A 23,469-nucleotide genomic window follows, 5' to 3' on the forward strand; every position below is an offset into this window, starting at 1 on the left:
TTGCAATGAACCTTTTGGACACCTTAAGCCCAACCTCACACAGAGCAATTTCAAGATTGCAGAGGGTTTTCCTGGAACTGCTTATGTTTGATATTGTACAGAGTGTGCTTTACACAATCCCTGGGATGACCTACCCAGTGGCTGCCCAGCCCCTTCCCCACTCACCACTTCTGGTGTTACAGGTGCAGAACACTGATGTGAGCCATTTGCAGACAGTTATTCCAAGTGTACAAGTCTGAATTTACTATTATGGCTGGTGTGTTTAAGAATTGATGACACTCCATGCAGTCCAGCTCATTAATGGGAGCTACTCATCCAGTTTTAGTTTTTAACACACAAAAGCAGCTGTGAATGTGTAACTTCTCCAAAAGTACATCTATATATGAAAAAAGAGAAAATAGACTGCAAAAACTCTCACTTACTTCATTATATGAGAAAATCATGATCTAAAATTGTTAGCTAAAAAAAAAAAAAGGCTGTGTAAGGGTAGGGTTGCTTTCCATTCTCTTCTATGGAAATGACAAATGGAAGCTTAGAATTCACTCTGCTTTGCACTTGCTCACTGATATGTATCTGTGTGTCAGAAATTTATCAAGTAGATTTTTAAGACTTTTTTTTTTCTTTTTTTTGTTTTTTTTTGAGAGGAAAAAGATCCTTACCTTATCTCCACACTACTGGAGTGTATCAAAATATCCTGGCACTAGAGTATGATACAGTGGCAGAACCAGAACTGCTGGCTGGAAAAGCATGACAACTTTATTTTATATGTATTTGCCTACTGGTCTTCCTCACCCCATGAATCAGTCAACAGTTATGACTCAAACTGAGTTAAAAAGTGAGTTATAAAAAACTACAACACTGTATCACTGTTAGGGAGAAATTACTAATACAGTTTTGCAATAAAATAGCTCCAACATGTGTTGTTTGCATCGTGTTCTGTTTGATTCCAGCACATAATTTTTTTTTTTTTTCAATTCTTGCTGTAAAAAACTTTCCCACATTTATTCTTGTTTTGGAGTCACATTTACCAAGTTCTGAAGCTCTGACAATTGATAAGCTTCTCTGATAAAAATGTGAGGCATCTTAGCAACTCAGAAGAAACCAGGATATCTCCCTCTTGTGGTCTTCTATGCAAACAGCTTCAACTCCATCTGTGGAGTCAGAAGAGCCTAAAGAAGTTTTCTCTTATCAAATATCAACAAATTGTAAGCAATCCCAGTCACTACAGAAAGTGTTCTTCCTAGAAAGAATGAGAAAGAGATTGTTTCCACTTTATTTTTATCTACATGGTATTTTCTTGCAGAAAAACCACAGAGATTGAAAACGCAGTGCTGACTCCTGAATAGCACCACCTGCAAGAAAGTGGGGGGAAAAAAGTTACAGAACAAAGTAGATGAACAAACCCAACAGTGGAGGAGCTGTCAGGCTTCTCTAGGTAAGTGCTAGCTAGCTGAACACACAAACTGCAGTTCTAAAATGCTCACACTTGAGTTACACAAAGCACATTACATCTCTACCTCACAGACCAACCTCACTCCTCAAAAGCCACAGCGGATATGTAGGAACCCATGCTCAGAACTTCCCATGTCATGAGATTAACAAGTCTGACACCAACATAAAAAGAAATTTTGTGCCTTTATTGGAATGGTGTTAGGCTTTAAATACACCAAATTTTGATAACCTGATTATTTGGTTTAATTAGAAATGACACTACAGAACTGCAATACTGGTCCAACAGTCTCGTCTTTACTTTTTTTTTTTTTTTAAAGCAAGAGATAGTATGAAAATGCACCAAGTAATCAGAAAGCACTAGCAGGCATTGGTTAATCCAAGATAGTAGCTTCTTAGTTCCAAAAGCACTCGCATTGTATGGAACCCAGGATTTAGACTGGTCATGATTTGCAAGAGCTAGTTGCATGAGTCATGACTTTTTTTTCTTTTTTTTTTTTTTAATTTACTTTCAAGTTGGTCACTGGTAAATTTTTTTCCTCAAATATTACAGTTTTCTTTTATTCATATTTTTCCTCAAAGTATAAAAAAGTATGAAATATAAACAAGCTCCTGTATTGCACCCATGAAGGGGTACAATGGAAGCATTAGAGAGCTGACTATCTACACACCATCAAATCCCATCAAATCTTGGATAATTCATTAATATACAAAATATCAGGGCACAGAAAGAACTAAAATCCACTTTTTTTTTTGTTTTGTTACGCACAGGTTCAAATAATCAATCTAAAGAAAAAACGTGATCATTTTGGCTTTCCACTACATCCGCATGTTGAGACACTTATTAAAATGATCCTGCTTAATTGTGTTTGGTCTTTTTCTTATTGTCAAGTCATGTTTGTTATCTTTAATACCAGCCATCAGACAAACAAGTAATCAGAAAAGACTCTTCCTCCTCCCCACTTCCCCATCCCTGACCCCTGCAGGGTCAGCTTTAGGACATGACTCCAAACACAGGGTTGTGACGACAGATGCTAGGGCCAATCTCTTCATAATCTTTTTTGGTATGGCATACTTGGTAGAATTCAGGCTGTAAAGGGAAGGAAAAAAACATTAGTGTGTGGTATATACAACTAATTTTAACAGTATTAATCATTATGTAGCCATTGGAAAAAAAAAGAAAGACAGCACAGAAATCCTAAAATTAACTTACACCACAAATGGCTAAACACCAATGCAAAGAATATATTCTGCCACAAAACTAAAATGCAGTATTTAACAACTCACACAAAGCTTTAATTCAGCTTTCACTTGCTCTTCCAAGTCTTTGAAGTCTAATACAAAAACAGGGAAGGTGTATTTACCACCTAAGGTCTATCAGAAATCCCCCTACCACATTTAACATACAATGAGGGTGAAATGAGAGCTCCAAAAGCACAGTCAGAATGGCTCAAACATGCTCAGCTCTACAGCTAAACTCACTGTGGAAGCCAGCATTGATCCTCCAAACCAGACTGCATATCTCTGCATATGGTGTGTAATGACTTGGACATCAATGGGCTTCGGCTGCAGGAAAGAGGAGGGAAAAGCAACAGATTAAAAGTCACTTCTGCTGGTAAATACCAGATCTATTTTTAAAGGAGTGTATGTACCAAGCTTACTTTTAATAAATTACTATTTTCATAAATGCTGTGCACAAAAATTTATATTTATGGCCTCAGACTTTCCCTTGTACAATGAAGAGTAAACCAGCTCCTGCTTATAGATCAAGTTAATCTCCTTTATCAGGCAGGTACTTCCATTCACAGTCATTTTTTCACACTATGTTCTGATTAATTTCCTAGACTATTTATTTATTTATGCATTTATAAGCACTGATCCTACACTACCTACACTATGCAAAACACACTTTAGGAAACTAATTTTCAAGTTTCATGTGATTATTCTAATGAAGCATCAGTTGCAGATTGAAAGTTTATCCAATACATTCACTCATGCTTTTCTGAACTGCAGCACTCATTCCAGTCAGCCTTTCCCCTTCCCTCCACAGGTACACAGCCTATTCCTTACTGGTGCCAATCAAAACTGCCAGTGTCTGTAACAGTTTCAGAATTTATCTGTTCCGGCCCAACCAGCTGAAATTTGAAACGGTACCTAAAAATGTTCTGTAACACATTTGCAAAACTCCAGCCAGTGATTCTTTGCCATGCCTGGCACTTAAAAGAATCATATCCAATTTCCTTACTCAGATACTGCTTCCTTGCTAAGTGGTATAAGTCTAGTAAAGAAAACAGAGACTAAATTAAGTTCTTGGGCCAGAGAACTGTGTATGACTGAAATTTCAGAGCTGTCTACACGGCATATTACAAAGTCCTGCTGGGCTTTAAAGGATTGTTTGACCTCACCTAGCTAGATTGCTACTAACAAATAAATGAGGAAAATCACTCACATTGTGCTTTAAAAGGAAAAAAAAACACTTTTTCTTCTCTGCTGGTCTTTTATTTACGCAGAGACAACAAAAAGATGCAACAGTTAGGTCAAAGGTCTGAAGCGGAAAGAGCACAAATTAAGGATTGTGCACTTTAGTAAAAGAGTTGCTAATAGGATCATAAGATAATTGAGGAGGGAAGGGACCACATCATGTCTCTGGTTTGGCCTCCTGCTCAAGGCAGGGTGAGCTATGAAGCCAGACAAAGGCATTTAGGGTTTTATCCCACTGAACCTCAAAATCAGTAATTTCCCACATGTACTCAGGCACTATCAGGAGTCCCAAAGCCTTCCCTTCTCTAATCAAGGCTCCCTCACTGCTCACAGGACACGTGCTCCTGACTCTCCTGGTGGCTCAACAATGAGCTTGATTCTTCCCTCTTATCTTCACGCTCAAACGACTGAGCACAATGAACTGTAACTGATCAATAAACAAGCACAAAGACAGCTGGAGAGGCAGTTGCTGCTATGTGATCAGTGCAATGGATCAATCTCTGAAAAGCCTCTGTAAGAACTCCAAATAAGCTAAAGACATTTCAACAAAGACCACAATCATTGCAAGATGCTATTTGCACATTCTCCAGGTAACAGATGCTCGTTAAGTGTGTGAGCTGTATGAACCAACCTTCAGTCTGCCACCACTAAGTTCTTCACTAAGTTTCAGCCTGGCATCCACAGTCCTTTTCAAGTCTCGCTGTAAACGGCGACCGAAGTCCCTGAACATGGTTGAGCCTCCAGAGAGGACAATATTCTGTTTTGAATAACAAAATTTGTTAACCACATCTGAAAATGCAAGTTTTCAACTTTACCCAGTTCCTAAATTCTAAATTGAAATGTAAGTTTTGAAAGCTACAGTTAGCAAGTATGCTTTTAGTGTAAATTATCTAACATATAAGCATGACACAACATGAACTCACTTGGCCACATAAAAAATTGGCTGGGCTTTAAAATCCATTTATATCTTACTACATCTCACCACTTTTGCTCATTTTTTTTGTTTCCCTAATGAAAAAACACATTCTGAAAATGTCTAAGTGAACAACAAAGCCTTCTGCATATTGGATTCATTTCTAGAAAAATGGTTAATTTTGCTTATTTGGTTTTGGTCTTTAAAGTTTCAAACATATACCTTGATAAAAACCACAATTCTTCTAAAACCCATTCAAAAACAACAACAAAAAAGACATTATAGCTACTGACCTTATATAGAGGACGTCTAACATCAATGGGACAATTCTGAATAACTTCATCTACTACTTCTGAGATTGGTTGTGTAAAGTCAGGATTAGCAAACTGCAAGCAGGAATAAAATCAAGTCAAGTCACTGTGGAGGACCACATATTGCAAAGGAAAAAAGGCTAAGAGGAAAAAAGGAAAGAGCCATTCTACTATACCAGAGATGTCATGAAAACTAATAATGGACACAGTTGTTAAATCTTTTTGCTGCCATTTATAAGTGCTTTGTGCATCCACCTGGATTTGTATAAAAATAGCAGCAGTCAAGAATCAAACCATGCTGACTTCCAACAATAACTGGTATCTATTTATAAATAGATTATATTTAAATAGATTTATATAAATAGATTTATAAATAAGAGAAGATGTGTCAGGATAACTACTTCTTTACAATTTTGCAAACAGGATTTCTATGCTATCATCTAAAATGCTTTTAAAACAAAGTACAGACAAGTCAAACCAACTTACCTCAGGATGGAAGAAAATCTCTGGCCCCAGGAATCTCTCATAACCAACATCAATGGTAAATTCTTTCTTTGAGATAGCATTAATTCCAGTATATTGTTTAATCCACTTTGTACCATCTGTGTCATACTTGTTAAATTCTTTTACTAAGTCAGGGCAAACATAACTAAAGCGCTCCTGAAAATTGAATAGATACAGTTAGAACCATCTAAAGTATAGAAAACTGGCAAGAAATTTCAAAAAATGTAGTAATTTAAACTTTTGAGAATAAGTAATAAATTGACAGATAAAGAATAGGCCTCAAAACAGCTGAACTGACATTTACTGTACACAGGCAGGTAATGGCTCTGCTACTACAGATCATTTCTGTGCAGCACTGAAGGCTCTTGCTGAGCTAAATTTCTTTTCTTTTCTTTTGCTTTTCCTCTAAGCTTTGATGATTGTGAGAAATTAATTCTGAAATACATGGAAGAATTGCCAGAGAAACAAAATGTAAGTGTTCTTTAAGCTGAATGTCTTTCAGGATGGCTTTGTTCTTTATGTAATGTGTATCACAAAAAAGAACACATTAATATTCAGAAAGAATATAAGAGCAATTACAGCTCTTTATATGACACATCCAGCCAACAGTATTTCCTACAGAACATTACAATAATAATAGCAACAGGATAATAACAACAATAATGATAATGGAGGGAAAAGAAAAGGGAGACAACAGGTGAAGAGTGAAATTCCAGGCCAGACTGAGCAAGTATAACCCAGCTCCAAACCTTAAATTTAAGCTATTTCATGTTATTACATTATTAAGATGTTTTTATATTACTTAGAATCAGAGCCCTATTACTCAGAAGTACAATTACTTTCAGATATTCTTGTACTTTAAAACCAGATACCAAGTTGTGATATAAAATAACCTTAAGATCTGCAACATTCACATTACCTTCACTGCTTTAGCTGTTTCCAAGGATTGTTCAGGAGGAATTCCTACTTCTCTCTCCCTCAGCAACTGCTGAATGAAGTATGTGATATCTCTCCCAGCAATTGGAATGTGTTTGATACAGCTGCCAATCACATATCCTTCAGCCTGCAAGCAAAATTAATGGGGACAAAGATACTGATAAGAACTACTTTCACCAAAGTTCAGAGGGAGAGAGAAAGGCATGGAGTCTAAACTCCTACCCACTACCTGTGATTCTGAGGCTAAAGCCCTTTAAGACTGGCTCATTTAACCACCACAAATCCAATTCTTCACAGTATAGCCTTACTTTACTTTGCATGGCATTGTTTCATAATTCTTACAAGGTTAGAAGAACAGAAAGGTCACTAGTACATAAGGCAGACAAATCACTATACTCACTATTCCTTGGCCTTTATTTTCTCTTCAAAATGAGGTTACTCTTACCAAAAAGGTCAAGGAACCTTTTTTTCGTGAAATATTATTTTAGAATAACTGATGTGGCCCTGCAGTCACAGCCACTGATGTAAGACGTTATAATCCACATGAACCAAAATTAATTTTCTGAAAGCAGGGAGAAAATGCATCATTTCAGCACATTGAGACTGCTCAGAACATCAGACTGGCCCATCCTCATCCATCAACCTGCCCTTACAAGTCACACCCATCCTGGGGATCAGCATCAATGAATCAAAAACATCTGGTCTAAAGAAAGAAACAAAGTGTGCAAGGTTGGCCTTCAACCCTACCAGACCTACAAAATCCAAACAGAGAAATAAGATATCACACTCTTAAAATGCTTAAGTTTTCCTATATGCACACACCTTATGTTCATACAAAAATGTCTTACTAACACAGAAAGTAATGTCATTTAAAAAAAAATTCTACCACTACTGTTAGCTTCACTACAGAGATAAGCATTTATTAATTCCTTTTTATCTATTTTGTAATAGAACATTGATGACAATTTGTTCAACACATTTAAAAATTTCATAAGTAAATGACATTCTGCAAAGGAGGTTAATGTTTCAAGTGATATAGAATATCTACTCTCATTTCAGTTTTAAAAAAACCCCAAACCCACAAATCAGAAAAAGTTCAACTGTTTTAAACAGTAATTTGAACTACTAAGTACAATTTTAAAAGCTTACCTATAGAAGGTGTCAATTGTTTCCTAAGTCTTATTAAAAAACCATTAACTTGGATGAACAGGCTGAAAAAATATCTAGCCTCTATATTCCGCTAAAATTAATAAGAAACTGATACATGACTGTATTTTGACCACCACCAGTGCTACTGTTTTTTAAAAAGTGATGCTACTGTAGCATGATAAAGCTTTGCATAGATTTTAGTCATAAAAATTGTTATCTAACTTAATTCTGAAAATACAAATGTATCTGGTACATAGATGTGAATTTAACTCCCCCAGGAAAGAATGGGCAATAATTTGACAGTAAGGAAAATTACTGCAACTCTAGGTGTTCATTATTTAATAAAACATCACACTATCATTTAAATTTCTGCTTTAGCAACTTGATGTATTGGAACAGATATTCAAACAGACTAACCAACCATAGGGGTTGTTTTCTTCCAGCCAAGCAGGAACTTTGCCTTTGCTTGTATGGATGAAGCACTACTAAATATTGGGAACAGATGGAGAAAAAATATAAATACTTTTTCTCTTCAAATCTGCCCTCTAGTACTTTGTATTATTTCTACTTTATACATAAATGGACTGAGCTAAACGAAAATAAAATTTCAAACTTTCTGTACTGACTACTGTGAAGAGCCTATTCACTTTTAGCAGCAAACCAAATTGGAAATGTGTTAAAGCAATTTCACCCATCACTTAGCATGGCCTTGGCAATTCACCTTTTAAGGTAAATCACTGAAAGACAATTAGCCCTGCCAAACTCAGGGTTACAGAGAAGTTAAGAGTTTCTGCACTGCAAAATGAACCAAAGCTCACACCCACAGCCCTGGGAATGATCTGACATTTTTGAAGACTCCTATCTGTACTTGAGTGTGTGTAGGTGTGCACTTCAGAGAACTTAGAGGACAAACTGTTCTCCATGGAAGCTGTTGTGCAGCTTTGAGGCACACTTACCACAGGAATGACATGAGTGACACCATCTCCACTGTCTATAACTGTGCCAGTCAGTGTTCGCTCTCCTACTTGTCTCGACGTCCAAGATGCAGCTAAGGCAAGGACAGCCTTGGAAAAACACCAAAAATCAAATATTAGTAAAACATCTGCCTGCAGACCTCACTTTCCACCACCCCTCCCAAGGACAGACTGACATGCCAATGGCAATTTACAGCATGGAAAATTATTTAATAATTTTACATGTCTACACAACAGCTTAGAAAAAAGAGGCTGCACAAATAATTTTTGACACTTGCCTGATGTTTTTTCAGCCATGCTCAAACATAATTTTTCGTTACTTCACACTGAAAGGGATTCAGTTCTTGGATTAAAAGAATTATTGTGATATGGTGTGGTTTTTTATTTACTTATGATGCAACAGATATAATACTCTACTGCTCAGAAGCCTGTAGAGGTAACAGGAATAGCATCCAGTGACCACCCACAGAATCAAAGCATGTCAAACATGCAGTGCTGGAACTGCCAACCAGAGGGACATAAACATATTCCAAACACCACTCACACAGTTTTTTCACAGTGAAATTAGTTTCAGCCCACACAGAAATATTGCAGCTTTGACTTTCAACAGCCCTGCCCTTACCTGAACAGCAATATATAGCCCTGGAACGTTGAAAGATTCAAACATGATTTCAGCAGTATATTCTCTATTTTCTGGAGTATTTAATGGAGGCTCAGTCTGTGAGACAAAAAAAAAAAAAAAGTCCCATGAGTTTTACTTACATTCAAACCAAACATTTGACTTTAAAAAAATAAGAACCACCAACTCTTAAGTTTTGTTGAGTCATTCAACAACAACAGCATGTAAAAATAGTAATGGACAAAGGGTGCTTTTAAGAATCTATGTAAATTACATTAAAAGAAAGAAAAACAAAAGTGCCATAAAAAATACATCAGTTACTGCTTAAGAATTTATATCCAAGACCTCCTTTGTGGGTTACTTAGCTCATTACAACTTTTGATTTCACTTGAAAGAATCAAGGACTATCAAAACATGTCAAAGGATGCAGTTTAGCATATATAAAGCATGAAATTTTTTAGATTTCTCAGTGAAAAGAGCTCCTTTCCTTCCAAAGGCAGCCACTATAACACAAGCTGATATGCTCAGCTGTAGAATGTACTCAAGTGAGAGAAGTTGAGCAACAAAAAACATATCATAACAGTGTGCTATAGCTTTCATTGAAATATCAGACATACTCAAGACTCTGCTCTGAAGGAGCATTTTGGATAGTGCTACACAATACTTGAGAAAAGGAAACATCACTCTCCCATTGCAGCAACTGTGTAACAGGAGAGGAAAAACAAGAGGGAGTCAGACTTCACAAAGGTGTTGGGACAAGGAGCCAGGGACACAACTCAACTTGGGAAATCCTAAGTAGGAATTAGGAAGAAAAAAGGCAACTTAAAGATGGTCAAATATTGAAAAGGGGCTCAGGGTTGTAATGGCATTTTGATCCTTGGAGACATTCACAGCTTGGCTGGACACAGCCTTGAGCCACTGGACCTAATTATTGCTTTAAGATGAAGGCATATAAACAGGTATAGCCAACACCTCTAATTCCAAACTTGGTCTCTAAATAACACACTAAACCAAACTGCCTATTTCAATGGCCCTAAATACTAAGGAATAGTAGATGCTTCAGAATAACATTGACCTTAAATGAGATCTAATCAGCCCAGATATGACAATCAACCCTTCCAGTTTCACAGAAAATAAAAGACAGAAATTTACTCTCTAGATACTTCATCCAGATGGCAGTACTGTAAAAACAAAATAATTGCAATTATAGAAAGTCAAAACAAAAGCATTTTTTTGTCTCAAACATATAAACTTGAGATTATTGAATTCAGCGGAGAAGCAAAATAAGAAAGTGATGAATCAGACAATTTGGAGAGGGAAATGAGAAGAGAACAGAAAAATGTCTGCTGTTCAGACACACTGACATTTTCAGAAAATTAAAGAACCTGGATGGCTTAAGGCAGGTCAAGAAAGCTCCAGGCAATTTATTTACTTTTGCTTTCAAAATATGCATATTTGTACTTGAGAATTTACATAAATCAGTACATTGTTATTCATCATATGGAACTTCTTATGCAGGGCATAAATTTACCTACCAAAAGAAAATAATGGTCCTCAGGTTCTGCCCTTAAATACTTAAAGATTACTTGCTCCATAAACCTCTCCATCAAGTCCCAGTCTTCAACTATACCATGGCGGATAGGCCACTGTTGGAGAAATATATCAAATTATAATTGGAAACAAAAAGGAAAAAGAGAAACAAAACAAAACCAGAATCAAACCAAAAATCTGTTTTCAACTGTAGTAAAAGTATATGACCCACTCAGGCAAGAAACCTCAATTTAGGTTTCCTCCATTCAAAATTCTCATTCCAACCTTAAGCAGCAGAGACAACACACAGCATTTTTCTCAGTCCAGCAGAACAGTGGCACTGGGATAAACCAAAAGTTCCCCCAGCCCAATGTCCCACTTGATGCTGATGACAGAAGTTACCAAGGAACAAGAGAATGTGGCATTTCCACTTAACTCCACAAACTCCTTTCACTTTTGAAGAAATAGATATACATATATATAATGCATATATATTCACAGTGTTTTGCAAATTCCCACAGGCTCCCCAAGTTCAACAAAACTAACACCAAAGCTTATTTTCCATTTAAACAGTTAATAAATAAGATTTCAGCTATCCAAAAGGCATTCTTAATATATTTACTGTACACATGATGCTTGCTAAACAGTATTGAAAAATTATTTTTAACATTTCTTAATACCTTGGTTGCATAAGTTGGTTTTTCTATTGCTTCATCCCCAATGAAGAAGTCTAAATCATCCACACCTTTCAAAACCCTCCTTTGTGCTTGATCGACCACTTTTGCTGACTCTTTGATAGCAATACCTTCAGTAGAGAACACAAACATTATTTTAGGTCATATCCTGCACTGAAAAAAACAGACACACTAATCACAATCATCCTCTGTTTCGAGCATAACTCAGAAAAGCTACATAGAACACAGATAATTTGATTTCCAATCATGGGTAAGTGTGGTAAGGACTTAAAAAGCAACACAGTTACAGACTTGAATACAAACTTAATTGTTAGACACTCACCATGCAACCAGTAAGATAAAACATACACAGAAACACTAAAATAGGATAGCCCTACAGCTCTCATTTTACTCAACAAATGTGCTAATTTTCTGCACACTCCAATAATAACAATAACAATTTTAAGTATTATTATTAGTGTTGTTATTATTTGAAAAAGAATCACTCCCCAGTTACCAGGGCTGTAGCACCAGCAATATCTGCTGTATTTTTTCTAGTCTAACTGCCTTTAACAACAATCCTTCACACAGATGAGAAAATTCATGTATACAAGGAGCATTAATATCACCCTCAACTGTTCTAAGGTTGTGCTCCAAAAGCTCTTTCAAAGGCAGAAGTATTTTTCTAGTTCTCACCTTCAGCAAGAAGGCATGTTTTCTCACAACTAAGATTTAAAAAAGTGATGAAAACAGCTGCAGTGTCAAACCCAGCAGCCAGGGCAGCACAGCCACAGGATGTGGAAAGCAGCAGCTTGCAAAGGGGCAAAGCACCCTGGATCCTCCCCATCCTCCTCCCTTCCCTTCCCACACAGCAACACAAGCAGAGCCAGAGGAACCAAGAAGTTGAATGTTGTGAAAGACAGAACAGGATGGAACAGAAGTCATTATTTTGAGCTCTTCAGGAAGAAAACTGAATCATACTGCAACTTGCGTAGCTGCTTACAGGAGAGCAGAGAGGAAGCAGAAGGCTGGAGGAAGCCAATTAGCGGTTGGGGGTAGATGGGAAGCAGAAGCTAAAATCACAGGGAAGGAAATTTTGCAAGGCAGGTGCTTGCTGCAAGTGAAGAGAGGAACCTTGACAAATATTTTCAGGTCATTGTTACAGAGCTCACACATCTGGGGGAATTTTTATGTCCAGATGTGTGTCATCCTCAAGAACTTTTCAGTAAAACCCACCACTTGCCACAGGATTATATCAACTTTCAAACCCAACTGGCTTCACCCTGTTACAAGCCTAAAACAAGATGGGAGGTCTCAAATATTTTGCTGCCCTCAAGGCCAGCTTGTTAAACCCTGTGTTAGGAGCAAACAATCCAAATTAAGAATAATTTCCTGAAAACACAAACAAGAAATTAAATCTTGCTGAAACCTCAGCTGTGGTGCCTGAGGATGGGCAGCACCCCAGTAATTCTCTGAGCAGTTGCTTTTGGTTTGCTTGGCACAAAAATCAAGAGCTTCTAGGAAAAAAAAATTCTTGCATTGAATTAATTTTTGTGCTGAACCACTTCTCAAGACAGTTTTTCCTTTTATAAGAAAAGGCCATCAGCTATCACAGATAAACTGAAATAATGAAAAAAATCAAGGGAGCTACCGGGCAATGGAAAGCAGGTGACTCCCATTTTAACAAACAGCAGGAAAAACCTGCTTAAGTGAATAAAAACCAAGCAAAATTAATGATCTAAGATCTAAAAAACAGCCAGGGGAGAAAGCAGTGAACCCAAGCTGCATCAAAAAATTGGCCCAGCATATTCTCATTTAATTCACTTTTCATGTAAGCATTTATCATCTCTACAGAAGCATATTCAGAATAAATCAAAAACACATCATAAGGAGATAAAAATTTGTTAAGAGCAGGAGTGAATAAGATAAGCTACCAGTGAACAAGGCACAAGGAATGCTGCTCAGACCTGTTTAACAGCAAACATTAATTTTAGAGAATCAAACTGATAAAATGCCACTGCTGGAAGTGCAAGGAGAAACCAAATCATTTTTCCACAAGGAATTAAGAAAATTATAGACACCAAAGTGCTTTTTTGTAACATTTTACTTTCAAACTAGGTACTGCTGTACTCTATTTTTGTTTCTCTAATGTGGATTAACCCAGTACTATTTTATTTCGTTCAAGGCAGAGGATTAACACAAACTCATGCAGTTTCTGTAATTATCTAGCTTGGATTGCAGCATAAATGAGAAAAATGCCTTTTTGATTGAGAGAATTGCAGTCAAGGGTCATTTCAGCTGCAGGAGCATCTAGAGTGAACATCCTTTTTTCCATACACCACACTATATCAAAAGCCTATTAAAAAAAAAAAAATCTCATTTCCTCTCCTATTTCAATAGCATCAGTGTTGGATAAATTTCTCTCCTTAATGATCTGACAGGTCATTTCATTCCCAGTGTTTCAAATATCATGATATTTTTTGTTTTTCAGAACAAGAAAGTGATCTTCAAATTAAATAAACCAAAACTAAAGATGCAGAAAACTCTATGTATCTGAAATTACATAATCACTTGCCCATTTATACTTTAACAAGTGCTATGAAGTTTAAAGAATATTTTAAGGGCTTTTCCAATGTTTAGAAACTTTTTACATCTAATGTTAAACTAGCTTTTGTGTGAAAAGCAAAACTCTAGATTGTTTAATAAGTCACTGAAATAAACTTAATGAAGTTAAATCAGAAAACCAAATAATCCAAGAAATACCTATTAGAGGCCAAAACAGAAGAACCACAATGGATTCTCTGAATGCATTCTCCTGTTCTCATGCAAGTGAATTAGCCTTATCTTTCCATGAAAATTACTTTTTGAAGTACCTTTCCTAGAAAAATTAACACAGAGCCTGAACTTCCAGGTTTTATTTTACCTGACTCTGCTGCAGTACTATTAGTTCCAGCTCTCTTCCTGTTGTATTTGCAAGGAAAACTGGGTGTGCTAATTATTCCTTTTCACCAGGATGTAATCCATGATTACTTTGGCACAGATGAACAATGAGGAACTGCCAAGTGCTGTAGGAGGTCAAAAGGTGAAGCATTTCTAAGGGAAGCTGAGTGAGCTCCACTCTCTGGAGCAGAACTGTATCCCTTCAAGTGGGGGAAACAGTTCAGGAGCCAGGGAGGAAATAAAACTATTCTACCTGGGGTAAAAACTGACATGGTTTAAACCCTAGACATATTAAATCATACAATTTTAATTTTTTTCCAGTTATAATCAACTCAACGTTTTAGCAGATAAATCACTAAACTGGAAGAAAAACCTCCTAAAAGGTAAATGTAGCCATGCTACCGGGTTTTTCCTTTATTTCAATCTAAAAATTCTTTATTTCAATGCTAAAAATCAGCATCAACTATTAGTATCCCTTTTTAATGAATGTATCCTTCTGAACTGAGTAGCTGCAGCAAAACAATAAAGCCACATGATTACTCTGTGTCATTACTCAGAGGTCAAGTTCTTTTAAATTTTTTTGCTGGTTTTTTTTTGTATTTCATGTTACAAAAAGTCCAAGAGTAACTTCAGCATTGATACACAAGCAACAAATACTTACATGAAGGGATAATGAACTGGGGTTCAGTATTACCCGCATATCCGAGCTTTGTATACCTGTTGAGGCAAAAAAATACTTGATTTTAATATTTAATATCACAAATAATGAAGATATCTCCTCTTTTTAATGAGCAGACCTCTCTTCCTATATCAGAAGGACACCACACAGACTTCACTATCAAAATAAACAATCCAAGGTAAGCTGAGAATTTCTTTCTTTTAAAGTATAAAACAATGCTCCCTGCCACAGATCAAACATCACTGCTAATTTCTACCCTAACAACATTTTCCTAAGGAACACAAAGAATGTAATTCAATCTATCAATGTTTAGGAGTATAATTTTTCAGAGCAGTTCCTCCCTGCTCAGCAGTTAGCATCTCTACAGAAATATTTTCATACAGCTAATGCTAGTGGTAAAAGTGTTTTTGTAATTCCTTACTACAGGGGGGAAAGCTGCCCTGCCCATGGACTGCCAGCTGGGCATGAGGCAGGGCTGCTCATCCTCATGTCACAAGCAGCTGATCATGACAAGTCCTAGCAAAAGCCATTCCATTTGTTAATTGGAAAATAGTGTCAAGATGTGTCTAATAAGAGTAAAGAAAGCAAGAGGAAAATAACTACATGCCTTCAGCTGGTCTCCAGAATGTGCTATGGATATATATAAATTATCTTCATTATCACAAGGCAAGAAAACTGAAGAAATTAACAAAGCATTCATGAAAAATAACTACAAAACTCAGTGTACCAAAGCCAGCTGCTAGAAATGCTGCCACCAAAGCAGCCATGGCAAATTCTAAACCACACAGGTCAAAATGCACAGCTCTAGCTCAAGAGTCAGAGCACAGCCACATGTTTTTAACAAGCACAGACGTGACAAAGTTCTCATTTTCTCTGTAGTCAGGCAGCTGCACTGAATTAGCACCATCAGCAAAGGCATGAGTGCTGTAGTAGCACCTCTACAGCTTTCAGCACTCTGACATAAACGAGGAAGATCCTAGGAGGTGTAAGGCAGCAGTAACTCTAAAAAATCATAAATTCCTGGCAGTAATACAGCAAGGGGCTGGGCTCCCCAGGCTGGGAGAGGAGGGATGCTGCAGTAGCAGCAGTGAGCAGTTTGTGCCCTTGCCCAGCAGCACCTACACAACTTCATCACTGATGCTAATTGCACCATCAGAGCTGGGCCAAGAGGTGCAGATCTCAGAGGGAAGGTGGGTTTCTCTGAGTAACAGCAGTTAGTACAGCACCTCATCCAAATGCTCTGCAGGAGATGGATTTTCAAAGCTGTAAACCCAATCTTGTGTGTAACACACTGCAACAGCTGTGAATAACCACGCACTGAGACTTGACTTCCTACCAATAAACAGGAATGTTTCTTGACAAGGAAAACTTCACAGGCAGGAGGTAATTTCTAAATATCAGAAACAACTTCACATCTCATGAAGACATCAGCATTAGGCACTACATGTGCCTCACTTCAGGACACATAACTTGGATTTTGCTCATCAAAATTCGATTTTCTTCTTAAAGATCTGCTTCCAATAAGGAATGTCAAGAATGCCACAAACTGGTGCTTCTTTAACCTATCACGCAGAGTAAAACTGCTCACTGTATTTATAATGTTCTAAGAGGCTTTTAGTGCCTCAATTACTAAGCAAACCAGCAAACACTGACTCACTGCCTCTCCCTTCCCCTGCAAACCAGAACCATGGCATGTAGATTTTAAAGCTAAATCTACATAAGAACTTTGGAGCCTGAATGCTGCATAAACCTACAACTAGATTAGAAATGCTTTTTAAGAGTTAAAACTGTTTGATTATTAAACTCAATATTTCAAAGAAAGCAAAAGCTGAACTGTTGCAGGTAACTGGCAGCTTAGTTGCTTGTGGGTGGGAGTTTGCCCAGCACACACGAAGCCAGCAAGACTGAAAGAAAAATAATCTCATGAAAGATGCATTTTACATAAAAAGAGTGTATTCAGACATAAAATCAGCATATATAAAAATACTATGGCCTACTCAGCAAGAAGTGTACTGACTCAGGAAAAAAAAAAAGTAGTGCATTTTTAAGCTTCCAAGAAAAAAAGGAAAAAAAAAAAACCTGCATGACTTTTGATCTCTGAATATTTAGAGCATTGTATCAATAAGTCTCCAGGGCAGTGTCCTAAACAACACATCTCATGTGCAAGACTTCACTGCACACCTGGAACTCCAGCATCACTGGCACGTGGGCCAAGGATGGACTCCCGGCTCCCCTGGGAGCCTCAGGTCCACAGCACAGCCAGGGACCATGGCACAACACATGATAAACTCTAAACCTGATTTTCTAACTAAATACATATAGAGATACTCTTGAGTTAAAATGGAGTCTAAAAGTGTGATAGGTGAGGCAAAAAGCTAAGGTAAAACTGAATGAAAATCGATAAAAATCTTCAGTTCTCCAAATGCACAATCTAGTCATCATGGGATTCTTTAAAAATTAACTTTTGCAGGAGGGTTTATTCAGACTGATCAGATCTATCACTCACTTGAAGCAAATATTGAAATCACATGAAAAGAAGGATACTATTGGCAATCCAGATTCCCCAAGTATACAGTTTCCAAAACGAGTTTATACATAGCAATGTGTGTCTGACTAATGAATGATTCACAGGGGAGTAAGGCACACCCCAGCTTCTGGAGGGCAGGAATTACTGCTGCTACAGAAAAAGAATCCTGATAGTAGAGATATCATAAGGCAGCACCAATACTGGATTTTCCATAAATCACCCCTTATCTTGCTACCAAGAATTGAAGAGTGGCAGAAGAGAGACATGGAGACAGGCAGGCACACCCCATTAATGAGACATGGACTCAGCTTTCCCACAAGGGATTTGGGGCATTGAGCAGTAAGAGCACAAGGCACTGTGCACAGGAGTGTAATGGTTTTACCTAAGGTCTATTAAAATCTGTAACACAGAACTGATTTACAAAATCCCAAAGGTGAAAGCCTTGATTGTCCAAGGGTGTTTTCCTTTATTTCTCTATGTTCAGCTCCCTGAAGTGTTCCTGTAGGCCTATTAGCTCATTTAAAAAAAAAAAAAAAAAAGAAAAAAAAAGAAAAAAAGGGAAAACTCCCCTAAGAAACAATCAGGCAAAAAAATTTATTGGATAATCATTGCCTTTAGCTTTAGTTCAGAAAATCAGCTACAGAATATCCAAGAGCAGTACACAAAGTCTCTGTACATTCGTGCATGTCTGTAAATGGAGAACAACACATACACACCCTCTCCCACACTCTCTCTTAACATATACATATATATATAAATATACATAGAGCTGATATTGCCCGATGACTTCCTTGTAACACACACCTTCTCCAAAAAGCATCACCACTCTCTATCTACACAGATATGTGATTAACAAAACATGTTATTTTTGTAATGGACATTCATAGCACAAACAGGCTTGGGACAGCAACTAATGAAGTTTCCTTCTGATTTAACTCTACTAACCCCTGTCTCACCAATCAGTGGAGAAATATCAGCATGTGATCATCACCCTCAAAAACTCACATCCTGAAACTGCACAGCAGCTCTGCACTCTCTGTCCAAGAGCTCTCTGGAAGGACAGCCAAAGGGCTTTCTACAATGTTCCCAACAGCACTAATGGGATTTCTTACATGTGCTCTCTCACCTAGAATAGATGTTTCTGAGGCTATGACACGAGAGCAATGTCACTGGGAGGTTACTTGTGCATTAGTCATGCAGACAATTCTGAAGCCAAAAGGAAGCAGTGCTGAGGGTAAGAATTTGTAACAAGGATGTCATTACCAGAACCTCCATCTGCAAACCACAAGCTGTGACCATGTGCCTTGGCTCCACTGCTTTCCTACCCACAACAACTGCAAATCTCTCAAGTTATACACCCTAGTTCAAGCACAACTGCAATTCTAACAGAAGTGAGGAATACAGGGACAACTGTTTCATGGGCAATGCAGCTGCCCCAATGAAGCTGGGGGGTCCCAACACAAATTGTGAGTGTCACTTCTCTGACAGCTTCACAAAGACAGGAGTTAACTGAGCACAAGCAGACAAGAGCACTTGAGGACAAGCATCACCTGATCTCTAGCTCCTAGAGCAAATCTGGGTTGCAGCCTATTCTTCAGCTACTCCTAATGGCCTGGGCTAACAGAAATGTCACACATTTAAAATGCACACACAAACAGAAGTGAGATGCAACTGCAATGCTGGTCCCACAGGAAAGATATAAAGTAACTTGAAAAACAAAAGAAAAAAATATTTTTCAGTGGGAAAAGTAAAGCAAACCCGAAGGAAATCAACAGGGTCTCTTGCTGGTTTACCTTCAATGTACATCATTAAAAAATAAGAGCATTCTGTTCAGAGGGCTTTTTTCTTGCTGTTCTCTTCTATTCTCTTCATGATGGTTCTGAATTACTGTTCACCACCTGAGCCACAACCCTTCTGTACAAGTTCTCATTCCAAATACAACACATCCTTTGCCTGTATCTCACCCTGCAGATGCAATGGACTTCCCAGGCACCATAGCCTGGACAGCACACGTGTGTAACTTGTACAATTTTGCTTTGGTGTGTACCACAGCCTGTACATCAAGCCCAGCAAGGTCTCCCTGCCTAAACACAACCTAACTCCTATGCAGAACACATCCAAGTGGTCATGCTCTAAGCAAGTCTAACATCCAAGTGATTAGATTAGGCTTTACACAGTTAAATGCATTTATTCTTAAATGTAAGCTGATACTGCCTTTTTGCAGGGTGTCACACTCAGGCAGCAGATCCCTGCTCCATATCTCCTTCCATGCAAATGGCTCTGGAGCCAATCTCCCATTTCCCTTGAGAGCCTCTTCCCCTGTGTTTATGAACTCTCCTGATGAGGCAGGAGTGCTTTGCATTTCTTTACTGAAACTATTTGGCGAAAAAAAAAGGAAACAAGAGCCAAAGACAAAGAGGATTGCAACACTCATCATTCAGCACATGTTCATTGCTGACTAAATTACCTTAATTACAATTTTTTGAGTTAAGTAAGTAGGGTATAGAAGGCAGTACAGAAAAGCTCAGAGCATGGAGATTCTAAGGAAAACATGCATCTGGTAATATATTCAAAAGGGCATGAAATAAATCTCATGGCAAAAACACCAAGTTTTTAAAAATAATGGAAAGTGATTCTGCTCTTCAGTACCAGCTCCTTACACATGGTCTGTCCATGAAAGACTTTATCAAAAAGGACTTAATATCCTTTCCTGCTTTAACTGGATAAATTCTACATAGACAGGAATTGTAAGATGATTTTACTCTCTCATGTTTTCTGATAACAGCTGCCTTAAAAAGAAGGGGAACATTTCTCAACCATGGATGAAGTCCTAGTCTTCATACACAGAGCCTCATGTGACTGAAAAACCTGAACAAAACCTTATGTTTTTATTTGCTGCTTTTCTTCTATCACCCTTCTTGTATCAGGATTGTTTTCCCATCCAGATGGGACTGAAAAGCCTAGGAAGTATTTACTTTTCACATCCCTGTAAAGAGAAATTATGAGTTACAGTGAAAGAGGAAAGCTATCTTGTCCCTTTAAAAAAGGGCCCAGCTCTAGCATCAGGTGCAAATTGGTTAAGCAGCAGTGGAAGTCCCTGAAGGACTGATTCTATTAGGAAAATGGGACTTGTATTAATAAATTAGTTTACTATCTCTTCTTAAATATCCTTGATAAAACACAAAACAGCAAGATTTTAAAATTAGCCATGTTTTTCATATTTTACATCTTCAGCTAATACAGCCTCCCTTTCACAAATTACTAGTTTGCATTTTAAAATAGCAGCTGCTTCTGTCAAATTTTAAAATATTTTTGATTAACAAGTGTTTTAAGTAATCAATAGCAGAAACCAAAGAATCTGCTCTATAAATGGAAAAAAACCCCACAAGATTAGAAGCACTCTCAGGTAAAGAGAACTTTCTTAAGCCATAGATAAGACACATGAAGAGATGGTAAAAGGGAGTACAGTATTTCAATGACATATGGGACCATTAGGTAGCAAAGGTGTTAAAAATCTCACAGTCTACAAACTTGACCTTGGAATAAACTGTATTATTGTGTGTTTGAAATTATTATTTTACAATATTTCCCCTCAAAAAATATCAGCCCACTCAAGCAAGAACCTTCACCTTGGCAACAAATACTTCTGTGCCACATACTGAAACTGTCACAGTAAAACAAACCATAAGCAGATTGGTGTGCAATTTAAAAAATGAGCTCAAAAGCAGCTTGAAAGAGAAGTGCTTCTAGCAAACATTTATTTCCTAAATAGATAACAACCACCTTTTAAAAAGGCTGATTTATCTTTAAAGGCATCTATATTTTTTGTGTAGAAATTGATCCAGTGCTGCTTTTTATCAGCAGATACTTCTACAACTCAGACAACAGACAACTGCACTGCTTGCTAGTAAAATCCAGCTAAAATGGGGAGTGAAAACCACAGACACAGCTGCTCAGAGCCAGACCAGAATGACCAAGACGAATACGGGGGCAAAGGCAGCCTGTGCTACACAGCACTCAGAATAAATTCACATGTCAGCCCCCCAGGGGACATTTTTAACACCAGCCTGGAGAACAGAGGAAGCTACTGCATTGTGCTGCTTCTAACTTTACTAACATTTGGATGGAGTAGAAGAGCAACAACTTTCAATTTTGCTTTATGTTTTCAAATCTTTGAAAATCAACCAATCAAATGAAAATGTACATTGGTAAGCTGATTCTAGAAAAGTTCTCCTAAAAGTAAAGAGGAAGAGAAGATGCATTTATGTCCAAAAGACTGGCTTGTAATTGAGCTACAAAAAGTGGATTTGAAACCAACCCATGTTTAAGCGTTTCCAACTAACAGAATCCAAATTCTGGTATTCTGATGATACTAACACCTAAATTTGAAGTCTTTGTCAATTTTATATGTAAACTCATTTCTAATATTTAATGCTGGCATATACTTTAACACAAAAGTTAAAGCTCTCCTTTGACTGCATTTTCTTCAAAGCAAGAAGAGCGAATGGCTTTGGATATTATCTTTGTATAATGAGAGTAGAGTAGTTTGTGTTGGCAGAGGCAAAATGCTCCCTTTCTACTCACTGCTTCCTTTGAGACTTCTAGACTAATTCATTTTAACAAGTGTCTTAACAGTGCCTCTGTGTTACACCACACCCACACAGAAATCACCTATACTGATAGGCTTTTTTAATAAATTTATATTTCATTTTTCTGGGCTTTCTGAGCATTTTTCACAGCCTGCCTACTCCATGCAGTATTTCCAAATAATAAGGAAAGAATGCCCAAAGGTTTGGCAGTCTTACATGAATAATTATTTAACAGTATAAGTTACTGCTAGGAGGAAGAGATTTATTTGGCAACTTTCTACATCATTTACCCAAAAGAAGCTCAACATCAGGAGTAGGACTCAATTATCCTTGTGGGTCCTTTCCAACTGAGAATATTCTATGATTGCACAGATATTTATCAGGAAGAAAAAACTCAAGAAAATAAATTATACAAGCAAGGAAGGATTAATTGAATGAACAGATAACGTAACCTGCAAGCAAACAAAATCCTCCATTTGAAGAAATTAAACAGGTGAAATCCAAGTCTTATGATGCAGAAAAATTCTGACTTGACTTGGAAGTTTTTTCAAGTAAATGCAAAAAGGAGCTAAAACTGTAAAGTTACTCCACATTAAAAAAGGGGGAAGAAGTTGAGTTTTTGTGCTTGGTATTTGCAGTTTCAGCACTTGAGAGCTCCAGTTTTGACCCACGAGCTGTGGCCCCAATGCCATCAACCTGAGCAGAAGGTAGGATGAAACCGAATGGACAGGAGAGCAGGAATGAGGGTAGGAGCTCCAAGGGATTGTCCCAGCACTCCCAGTCTGCTCTGTGCACTCATCACTTCAGCCTTTCCACAGGTAACCAAATGTATTCCATCAAGAGCAGACTTGCACTAAAGCACCAGATTACATATTTATCATGTTACACCACACTTCTCATAAAGGACGGTTCCGATTAGAAACAGCTGGCTTGTAGAAAAAACTGTCCCACTCAGCTGTGGGCAAAAACATACCAGTAAATCTTGTTTAATATAAAAAGCAGGTCTCATTTAACAGGATCACAGAGATTCTGAAGTCTGACAGTAAATATGCAAGCAGTTGAACTGTGAAAGCTCTTGCAGATGATAAGCAGTGTTCTGTATCTAAGGCAAGTCACAACAAAAAATACTAATACTGAAAACCTAGATAACAGAAATGGTGTTAAGTACAGAATTACAATTTGGATTCATTCATT

At 37.5% G+C, this 23,469-nt stretch overlaps 1 protein-coding gene across 1 annotated transcript in view; it reads right to left on the reverse strand.

The window, feature by feature from the left end:
• Positions 1 to 1,616: 1,616 nt before the first annotated feature.
• Positions 1,617 to 23,469, reverse strand: part of ACTR3 (actin related protein 3) — a 28,701-nt gene continuing 6,848 nt past the window's right edge. Inside the window, exons 2-12 of the mRNA XM_033065041.1 lie at positions 15,142 to 15,197; positions 11,547 to 11,671; positions 10,872 to 10,982; positions 9,340 to 9,435; positions 8,700 to 8,807; positions 6,578 to 6,721; positions 5,641 to 5,814; positions 5,137 to 5,229; positions 4,562 to 4,687; positions 2,932 to 3,015; positions 1,617 to 2,539 (exon numbers count right to left, since the gene is read on the reverse strand). Coding sequence (XP_032920932.1) covers positions 2,444 to 2,539; positions 2,932 to 3,015; positions 4,562 to 4,687; positions 5,137 to 5,229; positions 5,641 to 5,814; positions 6,578 to 6,721; positions 8,700 to 8,807; positions 9,340 to 9,435; positions 10,872 to 10,982; positions 11,547 to 11,671; positions 15,142 to 15,197 — 1,213 coding nt within the window. The 3' untranslated portion in view covers positions 1,617 to 2,443. The remainder of the gene's footprint in view (positions 2,540 to 2,931; positions 3,016 to 4,561; positions 4,688 to 5,136; positions 5,230 to 5,640; positions 5,815 to 6,577; positions 6,722 to 8,699; positions 8,808 to 9,339; positions 9,436 to 10,871; positions 10,983 to 11,546; positions 11,672 to 15,141; positions 15,198 to 23,469) is intronic.

The sequence above is a fragment of the Catharus ustulatus genome, chromosome 7 (assembly GCF_009819885.2).
Source record: "Catharus ustulatus isolate bCatUst1 chromosome 7, bCatUst1.pri.v2, whole genome shotgun sequence".
Taxonomy (NCBI): domain Eukaryota; kingdom Metazoa; phylum Chordata; class Aves; order Passeriformes; family Turdidae; genus Catharus; species Catharus ustulatus.